General features: G+C 67.4%; 1 protein-coding gene across 4 annotated transcripts in view; it reads left to right on the top strand.

Annotated features, from left to right (window-relative positions):
- The first annotated feature begins 2,345 nt into the window (after positions 1-2,345).
- Positions 2,346-12,004, top strand: part of RXRA (retinoid X receptor alpha) — a 95,350-nt gene continuing 85,691 nt past the window's right edge. For 2 of the 4 annotated variants that reach the window (XM_060153921.1, XM_060153924.1), the window contains exon 1: positions 2,367-2,467. In XM_060153921.1, the coding sequence (XP_060009904.1) occupies positions 2,440-2,467 (28 nt within the window). In that variant the 5' untranslated portion in view covers positions 2,367-2,439. Of the gene's footprint in view, positions 2,468-12,004 lie in introns of all 4 variants that reach the window. The other 2 variants (XM_060153928.1, XM_060153926.1) reach the window with 2 other exon arrangements.

A 12,004-nucleotide genomic window follows, 5' to 3' on the forward strand; every position in this document is an offset into this window, starting at 1 on the left:
CCTCATCCAGCAGAGCACGGATGGGCTGTCCACACAGGATGTGACAGGAAGGCAGTGCTGCACCGCAGGTCACTGGGGGTCCGGGGGGCCTGTGCAGGCTCACACCCTCAGTGGCCCAGGGGTTCCAAGGACAGGCCTTGGGTTCAAACGCTGGCTGCGTCCTCACTGCAGCGTGACCTGTTCCGTCGTGTCGCCTCTCCCAGCCTCGCCGTCCTCATCCGTTGGGTGGGCTGGCAGTGCCCACTGCCCACGGGTTGTTGGAGCTCTCCTCCTCGTGCCCAGTGGGGCCCCCGAGTGGCGAGGGCATCTGGCCTCTTCTTCTCCGGCAGGAGTGGCGAGGTCCGATGCGGGTCAGGACAGTCCGGGAGGATGGGGTTCAGACGGGCCACTGATGCTGCTGTGGCTAGGGCCACGCCAGAGGTGGCGGAGACAGGCCTGAGAACTGTGGCTGGCACGTGGCACACACCCCAGACGTGTCAGCACCCGTTTGCTCCTTCTCATCCTTTCCCTGGGTGCTTGCCTGCCCCCAGCCCTGGCAGGAGGAAATCAGTTGTAGAAGCGGGTGGCTGTGCTGGGGGAAAGGGGGAGTGCGTTTGTTGTGATGACAGCAGAGGAGGACCACACTTACACAGGCTGATGCTGGAGGGAGGGCAGATGGGTCGGCGGCCCAGGAGCCAGCAAAGACAGGGCTTTCTCCGTGAGGGGATGGGGCACGGATCAAGCAGAAGCCAGGGGACAGGACAAGCCTGGGCTGTGGCCTGTGCTGGGGGAGGGAGGGCTCCCCAACCAGCACTCGTTCCACAGCGCCCCGCCTCAGGATGCTCCAGGTGACCCAAGGGCCTCCCTCCTGGAAGGGTCTCAATGGCCTTGGTGGGATCCAGCTCCTGGCTGTCCAGTAGGAGGTGGGCCCGTTGCTCCCCCATTCCACAGAGGGAAAACTAAAGCCCAGAAGGGTGGTGAGGCTGGCTTGAGGTCACACAGGTGACAGTGGTGCCTCTCTTGTGAAGGGCAGGGGTTGTCCCTGGGCAGCGGTGATGGCCATCCACAGTCATCACCTCCCTATCAGTGCCCCCTGGCCCGGGGGCCACCACGTGCAGCCTGTGTGACCTTGGTAAGCCCCTCTGCCCCCACCCCCACCCCAACGAGCCTGGGTCACCATCGGGAATATGGGTCTAGCAGGGGTCTGTGAGGAGGGCGGCTCAGCGCTGGGCGGCCGGACACGGCGACGGCACGGCAGCGCCTGGCCTGCGCCTGCTCAGGAGGCTCGGCTCCGCGCAGGTAACTCATACCGAAGCCCCAACTCCAGCAGCCCGAGCGGTCGGGACAGGCGTCCTTCCTTTCGCTTTTAAACAAACAAGTCATGAATTTAAAAGCCAGGACAGAGAACTGTCCAAGGCGTAAAAATAGCCACCGGTCACTATGTCAGCACCCAACTCGCGGCAGCTGGTCCCCAGCCTGGTGCCTTTAAAGAGGGCTCCCAGAAGCCAGGGCCACAGTGCAGCAGAAGCGGGAGCCTCTCCTTCCCGGGGGGCCAGGGGAGGGTCCGTGGGGGCGAGGCCGGGGTGCCCTTCGATCTCTGCTTGCCCTGAGTGTGAAAGTCGGGGGCGGACTGGGGGCTCCAGAAAATAAAACACTCCCCAGATGACGGAGCCGAGCCTGTGCTCTCGCGTCGGGGCTCACGGCCACTCAGGGCCTCAGTTTCCCCACATGCCGGCCAGGGTCGGCGCGCAGCGCGGCCGGCCGCTTTGTGCGGCCGCCCAGACAATGGCCCGGCCGTGCCGGTCGCTCCAGCCAGGCTCTCCGCCTGCTCCGCCGGGTGGTTTTTTTGGGGCAGGCCGGGGAGGGAATACTGCTCCCGCCCCGCCCCCCCCAGCCCCCCCCGCCCCCCCCCGCCCCTGCGCCCCCGCCGCCCCCGCGCGGCTCCGGGGAACCCCTGGTGGAGGGAAACTTGCAAGTTTGCACCGCTCGCTTGCTCGCTCGCAACTCGGCGGCTGGGCGGGCGGCGCGCGGGGGGCGGGGGGCGCGCTCCGTGCTGACGAGGTGGGGGCGCGGAGGGGGTAGTCCGCTCCGGGCGGGCGGGGGGACCGGCGGGGGGTGCGCTCCGGGCGGGCGGGGCTGGGCGGGCGCGCAGGCCGGGCGGGCGGCGGCGCTGCGCCGAGTCCGCGCCCGTCGCGGGCCCCCCGCCGCCCCCCCGCCGGCGCCGCAGCGGTCTGAGCGGGGCGCGGGCGCGCGCGGCGGGGGCGCGGGCGCGGGCGCGCGGCGGCGGCGCGCAGCACAAGTAGTTTACATTGTTGGGCGACTTTTGCAACAACTCGCCGCGCCGCGGCCTCCGCGCGCCGCCGCCGCCGCCGCCGCCGCCGGCTCCCGCCGCCCGGGCCCGGCCGGCCGCGCCGGGGGCCGCCGCGCTCGTCCGCCTCCCGCCGCGAGGTCGCCGCAGACATGGACACCAAACATTTCCTGCCGCTCGGTGAGTGATCGCGGGCGGCGGCGGGGGCGGCGGCGGCGGGGCGCGTTCCCGGCGCGCGCGGGGGCCCCGGCTAGCCCCGCTCCCCCAGCCGGCCCGCGCGGAGTTGGGGCGCCGGGCGGGAGCGGGTGGGCCGGGCAACTTTTACCCGGGCCGGCCGGGCTGGGAGGGGGCGAGGGCGGCTGGCGGCCCCCCGGCCCGCGCCGGGCCGCCGACTTGGTGGCGGAGCGGGAGTGGGCAGCGGGCGGGCGGCGGGGCCGGAGGGGCAGCCGGTCGGCTGGAAGGGGGGGGGCTCCTGGCCCCTCCTGGCAGCGGCCCGCGACCCCCGCCCGGGCGCCCACCTCCAGCGGGGCGGCGCAACTTGTGCGCTCCTAGCCTTCAGCCGCCCTGGCATCGGGACGGCCTCTGCGCCGCCGCCTGGGCTGCCGAGTCCAGCAGGCCGCCGGCCCTGGAACACTCCGGACTCCTCCTCCCCCAGAGCAGCCCGGGCGCGGGTGGGCAGGGTCGCCAAGGGGCCGTAAGACCGGGAACATCAAACCTGGGGCCCCATTCCAGAAATGGGGCCCCTCACTCTGGCGCACCAGAGTGTTCTCCGGGCGTTCTCTGGAGCTGGCCCTGCACTTGGGGTGGACACCCTAGAGGCACGGAGGGCCGGTTTTCCTGTTCTCCCACTGCCATCCCACCCAGTGGCTTCCCTGCCCCGGACTGCTCTCCAGTTCAAGGCCTGGACCCACGGAGGAGGAGGAGGGGGGCATGGCCAGGTGCCCCGAGCCGTCGTCCTCCCTAGGGTTTGGGAGCCAGTGAGAGGCCGGGAAGGGGGGAGGGGGTGGGGAGACTTTATAAATGAGCCCGGGAAGGATATTAATTTGGTGGTGGGGCCGGCAGCTAGGCTGTCAGTCTGGGTGAAGGATTTGTGCTGAATGGAAATTAGAGCAGCTGATTATGAATGAAACCCGCGGTCTATTGCCCCTCCTGCCTGCCCACCCTCCTGCAGCCCGGGGTGCAGTTTGGCCACCGGCTTGGCTGCCGGAACTCAGCACAGCTGCAGGGACGTTTGGTGAGACGGGGAGGTGGAGGGGAGCAGCGTGGAGCTGGCCCCCCTCCCCGGGATGTCTGGGCGAGGGTCTGAGCACTCGGCGCCGGCTCACAGAGGGGCATATGGCAGGGTGACGGGGGCAGGGTTCCGAGTCTGTCAAGTCTAAGACTCCTTCCCTGACTCTGTACAGCGAAGACCTCTGCAGGCACCAGGCTGAGCACCCTCCTTCCTCCCCAGAGCCCCCAGGGTGGGTGCTTATGCCCATTTTGCAGATGAGAAACCTGGGTGAGAGCGACTGAGGCCACAGGCTACAAAGTGATGGATTTTGGATTTGAACCCCCAGCCCGTGGTGACCGTGTGTGTGTGTGTGTGTGTGTGTGTGTGTGTGTGTGTGTGTGTGTAGCAGGATTGAAAGCTGAGTTGTTTGACTTGCCACTGCCGGGCCTGGCGGGGCCCCGTGGCGGCCGACAGCCTCTCCTGTCCCCCGTTAAAGCTTTGCACACGTGTGTGCACATACAGAGCGTCCCTCTGGACCAAGAATGCTCAGCTCTGCCTTTGCTCCCCTCCTGGCCCCCGCGACGAGGCAGGGCCATGGCTGGGTACCTGGAGCGGGACAGGTCCCAGTGTCTGACATCCTGGGAGGGTCCTGGGAGTCAGCACACATAGGGTCCAGGCTGTAGGGTCGCTGTGCTGGAGTTCCTGTGAAGAGGAAAGGTCGTGCCCCAGGAACCTGGGTAGGTGTTGTGTTCCTCCCCGCACCTTTCCCCTCCCCCCCCATCCCCTGCGCCCCGCCGCCCCCCTGCTGCTGCAAGTTGGCTGGCTGGGGGAGCTTCTCTCCTTGACTCAGCCTGTGGCCTCCCAGGCAGCTCGTGCCCCAGGCCTGAGTGGAGAGCCCTGGGCTCTGATTACACTTTAGTTTTTTCTAAGCTTGTGAGCAGCTCTGAAGTCTGGTGGAGTTGAAGGTCCATTTAAGCGGCTACTTGCCTAAGCCCTTTTGTCAACACGGCCTAATTCCTCGTTGGGGGTCAGTATCAGGAGGCCCGGCTTGTCCAGGCGCGGCTGGCGACCCAGGGCGGACCTGAAGCTGCTGGGCAGGTGGCGTTGCCCCATACGGCTGTCCGGCCGCTTTCGGGGCCTTGGGCAGAGGGCCTGCTCCTTCCAGCACCCATCGCCTGGGGCTCGGTGGGCCTGGGTACTTGCTGTCACCCGCCCGGGAGTCTCCCAGCTGCTGAGCCTCCCAGTGGGGGCGGGGCGGGGATGAGCCCAAGGTACAGATCTGGAGGCCAAGGAACGTGCCCAAGGCAGCCCCTGCTCCCTGCCCCTGCTGCCACTGCCCAGGGCGGACCAGTGCCCGTGCCCGTCGGGGGGAGACGTGCGCTGGCATCAGGCTGGACAGTGGGACTGGAAGGCTGAGTCCGCAGTGTCCCAAGGTCTCAGACCCCAGAGCCCTGGCTGCCAGTAGCCCCTTTGCCCGGGGAAGGGTGGGGGGCAGTAGCAGAGCAGGAGGTCCGCTGGTCACCCTCTGGGCAGCCCTTGGGGACCTGGGAGAGCTTGGAGCCCCGGTAAGGGGCATCTGGTAACATCAGAGCCCTCGGGACCCAAAATAGAGCACATTCCGGGGCCTCCCGAAATAACAGGGTCATGTGTCTCTCTGGAGGCTGGGCTTGGAGGCTGGGCTTGGAGTCCGGCCTGCGAGGCAGTCCTGTCTTGGCCTGGGCACTGCTGACTGTTGGGGCGTTTGTTTTGGTAAACTCTGGAGGGGGCTCTGTTTGTTGACGGGGGAAGTGTCAGGGTGAGAAAAACAGCCCTCAGATGGGTGTGGCCGTGGCCGTGGCCTTGCTGGCCTGCATCCTTGCCTGGGCTTGGTCGCCTGTCTGCTGTGCCTGGGCCCAGCGTGTAGCCCTGACCCGCTCTGCCCGAACATGGGTGGGGCGAGCTGGGGACCCCCGGGAGGAGCCACGGAGGGCGTGCGGGCGGGCAGCGCTGAGCTGGGGTTTGGCAGACTTGAGCGGGCAGCCCTGCTCGCCCCGGGGCAGCTGCTGGGGGCCTGATCCCAGCTCCACCAGCTCTTCCAGCTGTGCCTGTCCTTCCGGGCCTGCGGGGAGCTGGGCCTCCTCCAGGAGGCCCTCTGCCTGCCTTTCCCCGGCCCCTGCCCCACCCCCTCTGTGCCTCTGTGGGCGGGTTTCGGTTGGTGGTCCTTGTCTCCCGTTCTGGGGGCTGGTGGTGGGATTACTGTGTGGTACAGAATGGGGCTGGTGTGGGTACCACGGGCTCTGGCATCAGGAGAGGGGCCCCTCGGTGAGCCAGGGGGGGACAGACAGCGGCTGCACAGGAGGTGGTGTGGGGTCGGGGGGAGGCCCCAAGCGCCTGCCCAGAGCCGGTGGAAGCTGCCTCCGGACTTTCATTTTCTTGGCTCGCCCGGGCTCTCTCCACAGTTGGTGTGTTTCCACGGTAGGCGGTGGTCTCGAGTAAGGCCCGTCCTCCAGGAGAAGAGGGCTCCTGGGCCGACTCAGTTGCTGTCCATAGGACAGAGCAGAGGCCACTGAATTGGCCCAGGACAAGACCTGATCCATCTTCCCTTTTCACCCACCCCTAGTTTGTCACAATTTGTCTAGCTGGCTCTGGTGGCCAGGGCCTCGAGGTGTCCCGTCGACCGGTCTGTTCCTATGGGAGCTGACTACAGGCAGGGTTAGGGCTGGGCAGGGGTGCAGGGCCTTGAGGTGTCCCGTCGACTGGTCTGTTCCTATGGGAGCTGACTACAGGCAGGGTTAGGGCTGGGCAGGGGTGCAGGCCCTTGAGAACCTGGGTGGCTGGTGAGGTTGGTGTCCGCTTGGGGATCAGATCCCTTCGCCCTGACGTGCACGGTGCAGGTCTGTTACCTGGATGCTGTGGAAGGTGCGGGGAGAGGGCCGGGCCCCTCCCCTCCCCTCCCCTGCCTGCACTGCTGACGTTTTCCAAGGGGCAGCTCCATCTTCGCTCTCCCTTCCTCTCCTCCTCAGGCCCCTTTGTCACTTGCTCCCCCTACCTGCTCTCTCTCGAATGACCTGGCCATTCCCGGGGAGAGGGGGAGCAGACCCTGGGAGCTGCACCTTCCTGGGGGACCGTGTCCTCTTGTGGGCTGGTGGTCAGGCCCCTGGGGATGGGGTCCTCTGTCCCTGCTGCCCGTGTGTGTGGCCTGCCTGCTGGCCTCCCGGAGCCTTAACTGTCCATCTGTAAAATGGACACGTGTGTTGGCCCTTCTACGGTGCTGGCGGAAAGGCAGCCCATCCTATTTCAGGGGCGTGTCTACCTGACGGCCCTTCTTCGAAGGCGAGGCCCGTGGCCGGAGCCTCCCCGTGCCCCCTGCCTGGATCAGCGAGGGGCCCGGTTCTCGAGTGTTAGGCTGAAACAGGAGCACAAAGCAGAGGCATGGCTGCTGCTGTCAGGGCTGCGGGGCCCACGCTGGAGAGGAGGGCGCCCCCGGCCTCGTCTGCCGCGCTGAACGAGCACCGACACGGCCCCTGCCCTGTGCACCCTCCCCGAGGCCCGCAGGAGCTGGTGGGGCGAGGGCCTCGCTTGCGCGCCCACCGAGCCTGGCGCGGGATGTTCCGAGCAGTCGTGCCCCGGTGCCTCACAGACGGAGAAATTGCACCCTAGAGTTACAAAGCAGTCGTCTAGCTCAGAGCCGAGTGAGCGTGGTGGGGCAGAAAGCAGCTCAGTAAACCTGGCCCCGGCCGACGCGGAGGAGAGTGGGGACACGCGCACATGGCGGCCCCGGTGTGCGCACGCTCAGGCGGCTGCAGCCGCGCGCTCGCTCTAGGCCCTGCAGCTGAGCCCTGCCTGCCCTGTGCCTGGCGCCGTCTGTCCTGTGTCCCTACGTCGGTGTGTCCTCTCGTGCCTGGGACCCGCGTCCCTGCGTGAGTGAAGCAAGTGAACGGGGCGGCCGCTCAGGGACCCATTTCCTTGGCCTCCAGAAGCCAGGTGGGCCTCCTTGGCCCGCGTCTGTCCCATGTCTCTGAATCTCTTCTGACGTGCGCGGGGCACTGTGCTGTCCATCCGAGGACATGACGGCTCCAGTCCCTGGGCGCCTGCTTGCAGGCTCCAGTCCCTGGGCGCCTGCGCCTCGGTTGCTAGGACCTCGTGACAGCCTCGCGGGGCCCACGGAAACGTGAGGTCCGTCGCGGTCTTTGTGCCGCGCTGCGCCTCTGCACGGTCCTGCCTGCTTTCTCTCAGCACCTTGGTGTCCCAGTGGCGGGGCCTGAGCACCAGCTGGGCCAGGACCAGTCCCTGGGGTGGCGCCGCTGTCCCCCGACCTCCTGATCGTCAGGTGTGGGTCTGTGCCCCGTCCTGGCTCCCCGGGAGCCCTGTTATGCGTGTCGGGCCCTAGGTGAGGGAACGTTTTGTTCTGGGAGACTTGGTGGAGGTTGAAGCTTCACTGTCCCCGTCTGTCCCCGTTCTGTCCCCGTTCACCCCTCGAAGGTCCTCTGGGGAGTAGAGACCCCGAACCTCCTCCGCGGTTGTCCCCGGCTGGGAGTGGCGCAGGGTTGAGGGTATTATTGATAGACTGGAAAACCACGGGCTGGGTGACAGCTAGAGGCGCAGCCTCAAGACCCCCGTGGCCTGGGGTCCCCGTCCTCGCCCTGCCAGGGCAGAGCTGTCAGGCAGCAAATTCCTGAGGGACCTGGTGGGGGTACTGGGCGAGGACAGCCACACCTGGTCCCCTTATCTTTGCGTTCCCTGTGGGCAGCGCACACGTGTGTACGTGACCACACGCCTCCACGCGTACACGCACACAGGTGCACAGCTGTGAACACACGCACACGTACGAACACACGTGCACACGCGCGCACGGGCGCTCACGCACCCACTCCCACGAGCGCGGGCACACAAACACGCGTGCACGGACACGCGCACGGGCCTGGCCTTCCCAGCTGATTCTAATAAAGTCTCAATGTGCTTTTCCTTAGAAGGACTCGGGCCTGCTGGCTGGCTTCAGTCCCCACGGCGCCCGGGGAACACCTGCCGAGCGCCGGCCGGGCCGGAGCTGGCCGTGAGCGGGAGGGCGGCCGGGCTTCCTGTGGGAGCCAGTCCTGGCGTGGACTCTGAAGCAGAGGCAGGGCTGCGGCAGGTCAGGGGGAGGGGCGCTCCGGGTGGAGGGTCAGCTGAGACAGGGCCCAGCAGCCCGTGTGGCCGGAGCTAGGAGAAGCCGTGTTGCGTGAGAGCTGGCCGGTTGACACGGTGACCAGGAGGGGCCCCGGGGCCCTGGGGTCGGAATTAGGCCTCCAGCTATGTGCAGAGGCTGGGCTGGAGGAGAAGGGTCCTGGGCAGGCTTGGAGCCCGGTGGGTAGGTGCCCCTGTGAGTGGGCTCTGGCTGGGTCTCGGCACAGCGGCCTGCACTGGGGGCGGGGACCCCAAGTGGCTTCCTGGGGGGGGGTCAGGCTGGGCCACTGGGTTGGAGCACGGGGCTGGGAGAGGACCCCACCCCCACCCCCCAACTCCTGCCCGGCCCTGGCTCTTCTCCTGTCCCCTTCTCCCTTCCTGGCCCGTGGGCCCTTGGCCTGTCCTTGGGGACGTGCTCTCCACCCCATGGGCCCCGCATTACATCAACCGAGACGTTCCAGGACCTGGGGCGCTAGTGGCTTCAGCGAGGGGGACTGGGGTCTCCGGGAAAGGTGATGGAACAGTCTGGAAGTCAAGAGGGCTGAGCCCAATCCCGGAAGGACGTGTCGGGCCCAGAGCACCAAAGTTGGGGGATGGGCTGTCTGTGCCGGGGCAGGGCGACTGGGCCTCCTGGGGTCAGAGCAAGGACTCGAGGACCAAGGTGGGGACTGACCTTGGGGCTGGGAAATGGGATGTTGGGGGGCCTTGTGGGGCTGGAGCCACTGAGGGCCTCGGTGTGAGTTGTTGCCCTGGGGTCCCTCCTCGTGAGATGTTCACGGCTGGCCCTTGGTCCCAAGTTCCCGAGACAGGTGTGGGGCGCGCCGTCAGTTGGGGCTGGGGACACAAAGAGGAGCCCTTGGTCTGCTTCCCGGTGACCCAGAGCCTGGCCCCGGCACCCCTGCGCCTCCGTGGGCTCATCTGAGCAACAGTGGTGTCTCGCCGTGCCTCGGTTTCTCGGGCTGTGCCCAGGGTGCGGGGCCGGTGGTGATGGGTCTCAGCAGAGGCCGCGGCCGTCCTGAGTCTGGAGGCTCCGGCGCGGAGGGGAGGAGAGGGAGGGGAGAGCAGGCTGGGCCCGGGCCAGCCGTGTGTGAATCCTGCAGTGGCCATGGATAAACCCCGCGGAGTTCAAAGCCGGCCCCGGGTGCGGCCGCTGGGCTGTAATGAGGTTACTGATTCAGCTGGCTTCCTGGTGCTGCGGCCCAGAACCGAGGGAGGCTGGGGAGCCCCGGGGAGGGATCTAAGTGTCCCGTAATTGACCACTTTAGCTTAAGTGTCCGCACTGGCCCTGGGCAGAGGTCAGGTGGTGACAGCCCAGGTGGCCGGAGTCGCCGCACTCACAGGCTCTCTGCCCGGCCCTCTGGAGAAGGCGCCGTCGGGCGGCTGGCCCCGAGCCCCTCCCTGGAGGTCCCTGTCCCGGTCCCCTCCCTCCGGTCTGCGGGGCCGTGCCCTCCGGCAGCCTGAGTGCTTTTCCCGCCAGAGCCAGCCAGGCTGTGCGCGGCCTTTCGCTTGTGAGCCGGCCGAGTAGAGTGCGGGGCGGTGGGCTCAGTTCTGGACTGGGTGCCGGGCCACCCGGGTTCAGCTCTGCCGCTTCTCATTCGGACGCGGGGTGACGACGCAGCCTCGTAGGGACACGGGAGGGTCAGCCAAGGGGGTGCTCACGGTGGGCTCCAAGCCGTCCAGGAAAGCGCCCGTGGTCGAGGAGTGGGGTGCAGGTGACCCACGACCGCACGCCATGGAGGATGCGCCTGGGGCTCTGGCGAGGGGCTGGTGGTCCAGCCCGGCCCCCGCTCTCCAGGAGACGCAGGCCTCCTGTCCGGAGAACCCACCTTGCTGGCTGCTTGGCCCTCAGAGGCCGGGCCCGGCGTGGGGCGGCACTGGGCCGCGGTGGCAGGGCGGTGGCCTGGGCTGAGTGCCCTCCATGTGGACAGGCCCTGGGGTGGGGCTGTTGTGTCCACATTTTGGGGATGAGGGCTTCAGTCTTGGGGAGCCTGAAGGATGTGCCCGAGGTGCCCTGGCTGTGGACCCCCGCGACCCGGCTTCATCCGGGGCAGCCTCGGGGTGCCCTCAGCAGAGGCTGTCCCTGCTGCTCCCAGGAGAGACCTGTATGGTTGAGCTCTTGGGGTGTCCCCTGAACCCCCTTGTCTTGGCCCACCTGGGCAGGCTGGTGGTCACCCCTCCCCTGCCTCCGGGCGGCAGGAGGGCCCCTCCCCTGCAGGGCTGCAGCCCAGGGTTGGGTGGACGGTCCAGTTGGCTCTCTGAGCAGCTCGCTGCATGCCCGGGCAGGTCCCTTCTCCCTGCGGGCCTCGGTTTCCCTGGGGCCCTCTGGCTACCAGAGGCCTCTGCTCCTCCCTTCCTTGGCCCTGTTCCCCTGAGCTGGTGGCCTTGCAGTTGGGGTGGCAGAGCTGGGGATCCCCTCCTCAGGAAGTGGCCTCCTCCGTTGAGGGGACAGGATCTGAGCTGTGGGAGGTAGGAAGTCGGCTGCGGTGGGGAGTATGGTCAGTCCCGCCGGGTCCAGCTCTGGCTTTCACCTGGGAGTGTTACGGTGAGACGGTTTGGGGGTAAAGCAGCATGTCAGGGGGCAATAATCTTACTGATGGGGGCTGGGCAGAGCGGGGGCAGGGGAGCTGCAGGTGCTGTCACGCCAGCCACCACCCAAGGCCGGGCCAGCCCCTTCTCTCCTTGGGCCCTGACATCCCCAACCTGGAATTCTCCGCGGGCCCCCATTGCCCCAGTGTGGAGCTCGGGCCTCTGCTCAGTGTCACGTGGCCCTCCAGCCTCTCCGTCCGCATCAGGCACCGCTCACTCTGCTTTCTGGCTTTCTTGTGTTCAAAGCGTGCTGGTGTGATGAATGAGTACCCGCTCTGAGCTGGGGGCCGTGTGGCCCTGGGCTGGCAAATTTACTTTTCTGGGTCTCAGTTGCTCCACCTGTAAATTGCCTGGGGAAGTCAGGGAGGCTTCAAAGAGGAGGTGATGTTGTAGTTAGGTTTTACGGGATGAATAGGAGTTTGTTGGGTGGGCAGTCCCTGGAGGATTTCAGAAGGATCCAGCTGCACGGCCAGGCCCCTCTGCCTGGCCCCCTGATGGCTGGTTACCGGTCTGTGCTGGTGAGGACCCGCGGGAGCGTGAGGGATGTGGTCAGCTGCTCTGGGAGTGATTAACCTTGGGAGGAGGTAAGGCTGGGAGTGGGCCTGGCCGCGACCTGGCCACCCCCAGCCTGGCGGCAGGCAGCCCCTCTGAGCCTGATGTCCCCTCTGCTTCCCGGGCCCTGGGATGTCCTGGTCTGGAGCATGGCCCACGCTGGCCCACCTCGTGTTCTTACGCCAGCTCGGAGCTCTGGCTCCTGGGGGGAGTGGCCAGAGTCGGGC

This window comes from Lagenorhynchus albirostris, chromosome 7, assembly GCF_949774975.1.
Source record: "Lagenorhynchus albirostris chromosome 7, mLagAlb1.1, whole genome shotgun sequence".
Classification (NCBI taxonomy): domain Eukaryota; kingdom Metazoa; phylum Chordata; class Mammalia; order Artiodactyla; family Delphinidae; genus Lagenorhynchus; species Lagenorhynchus albirostris.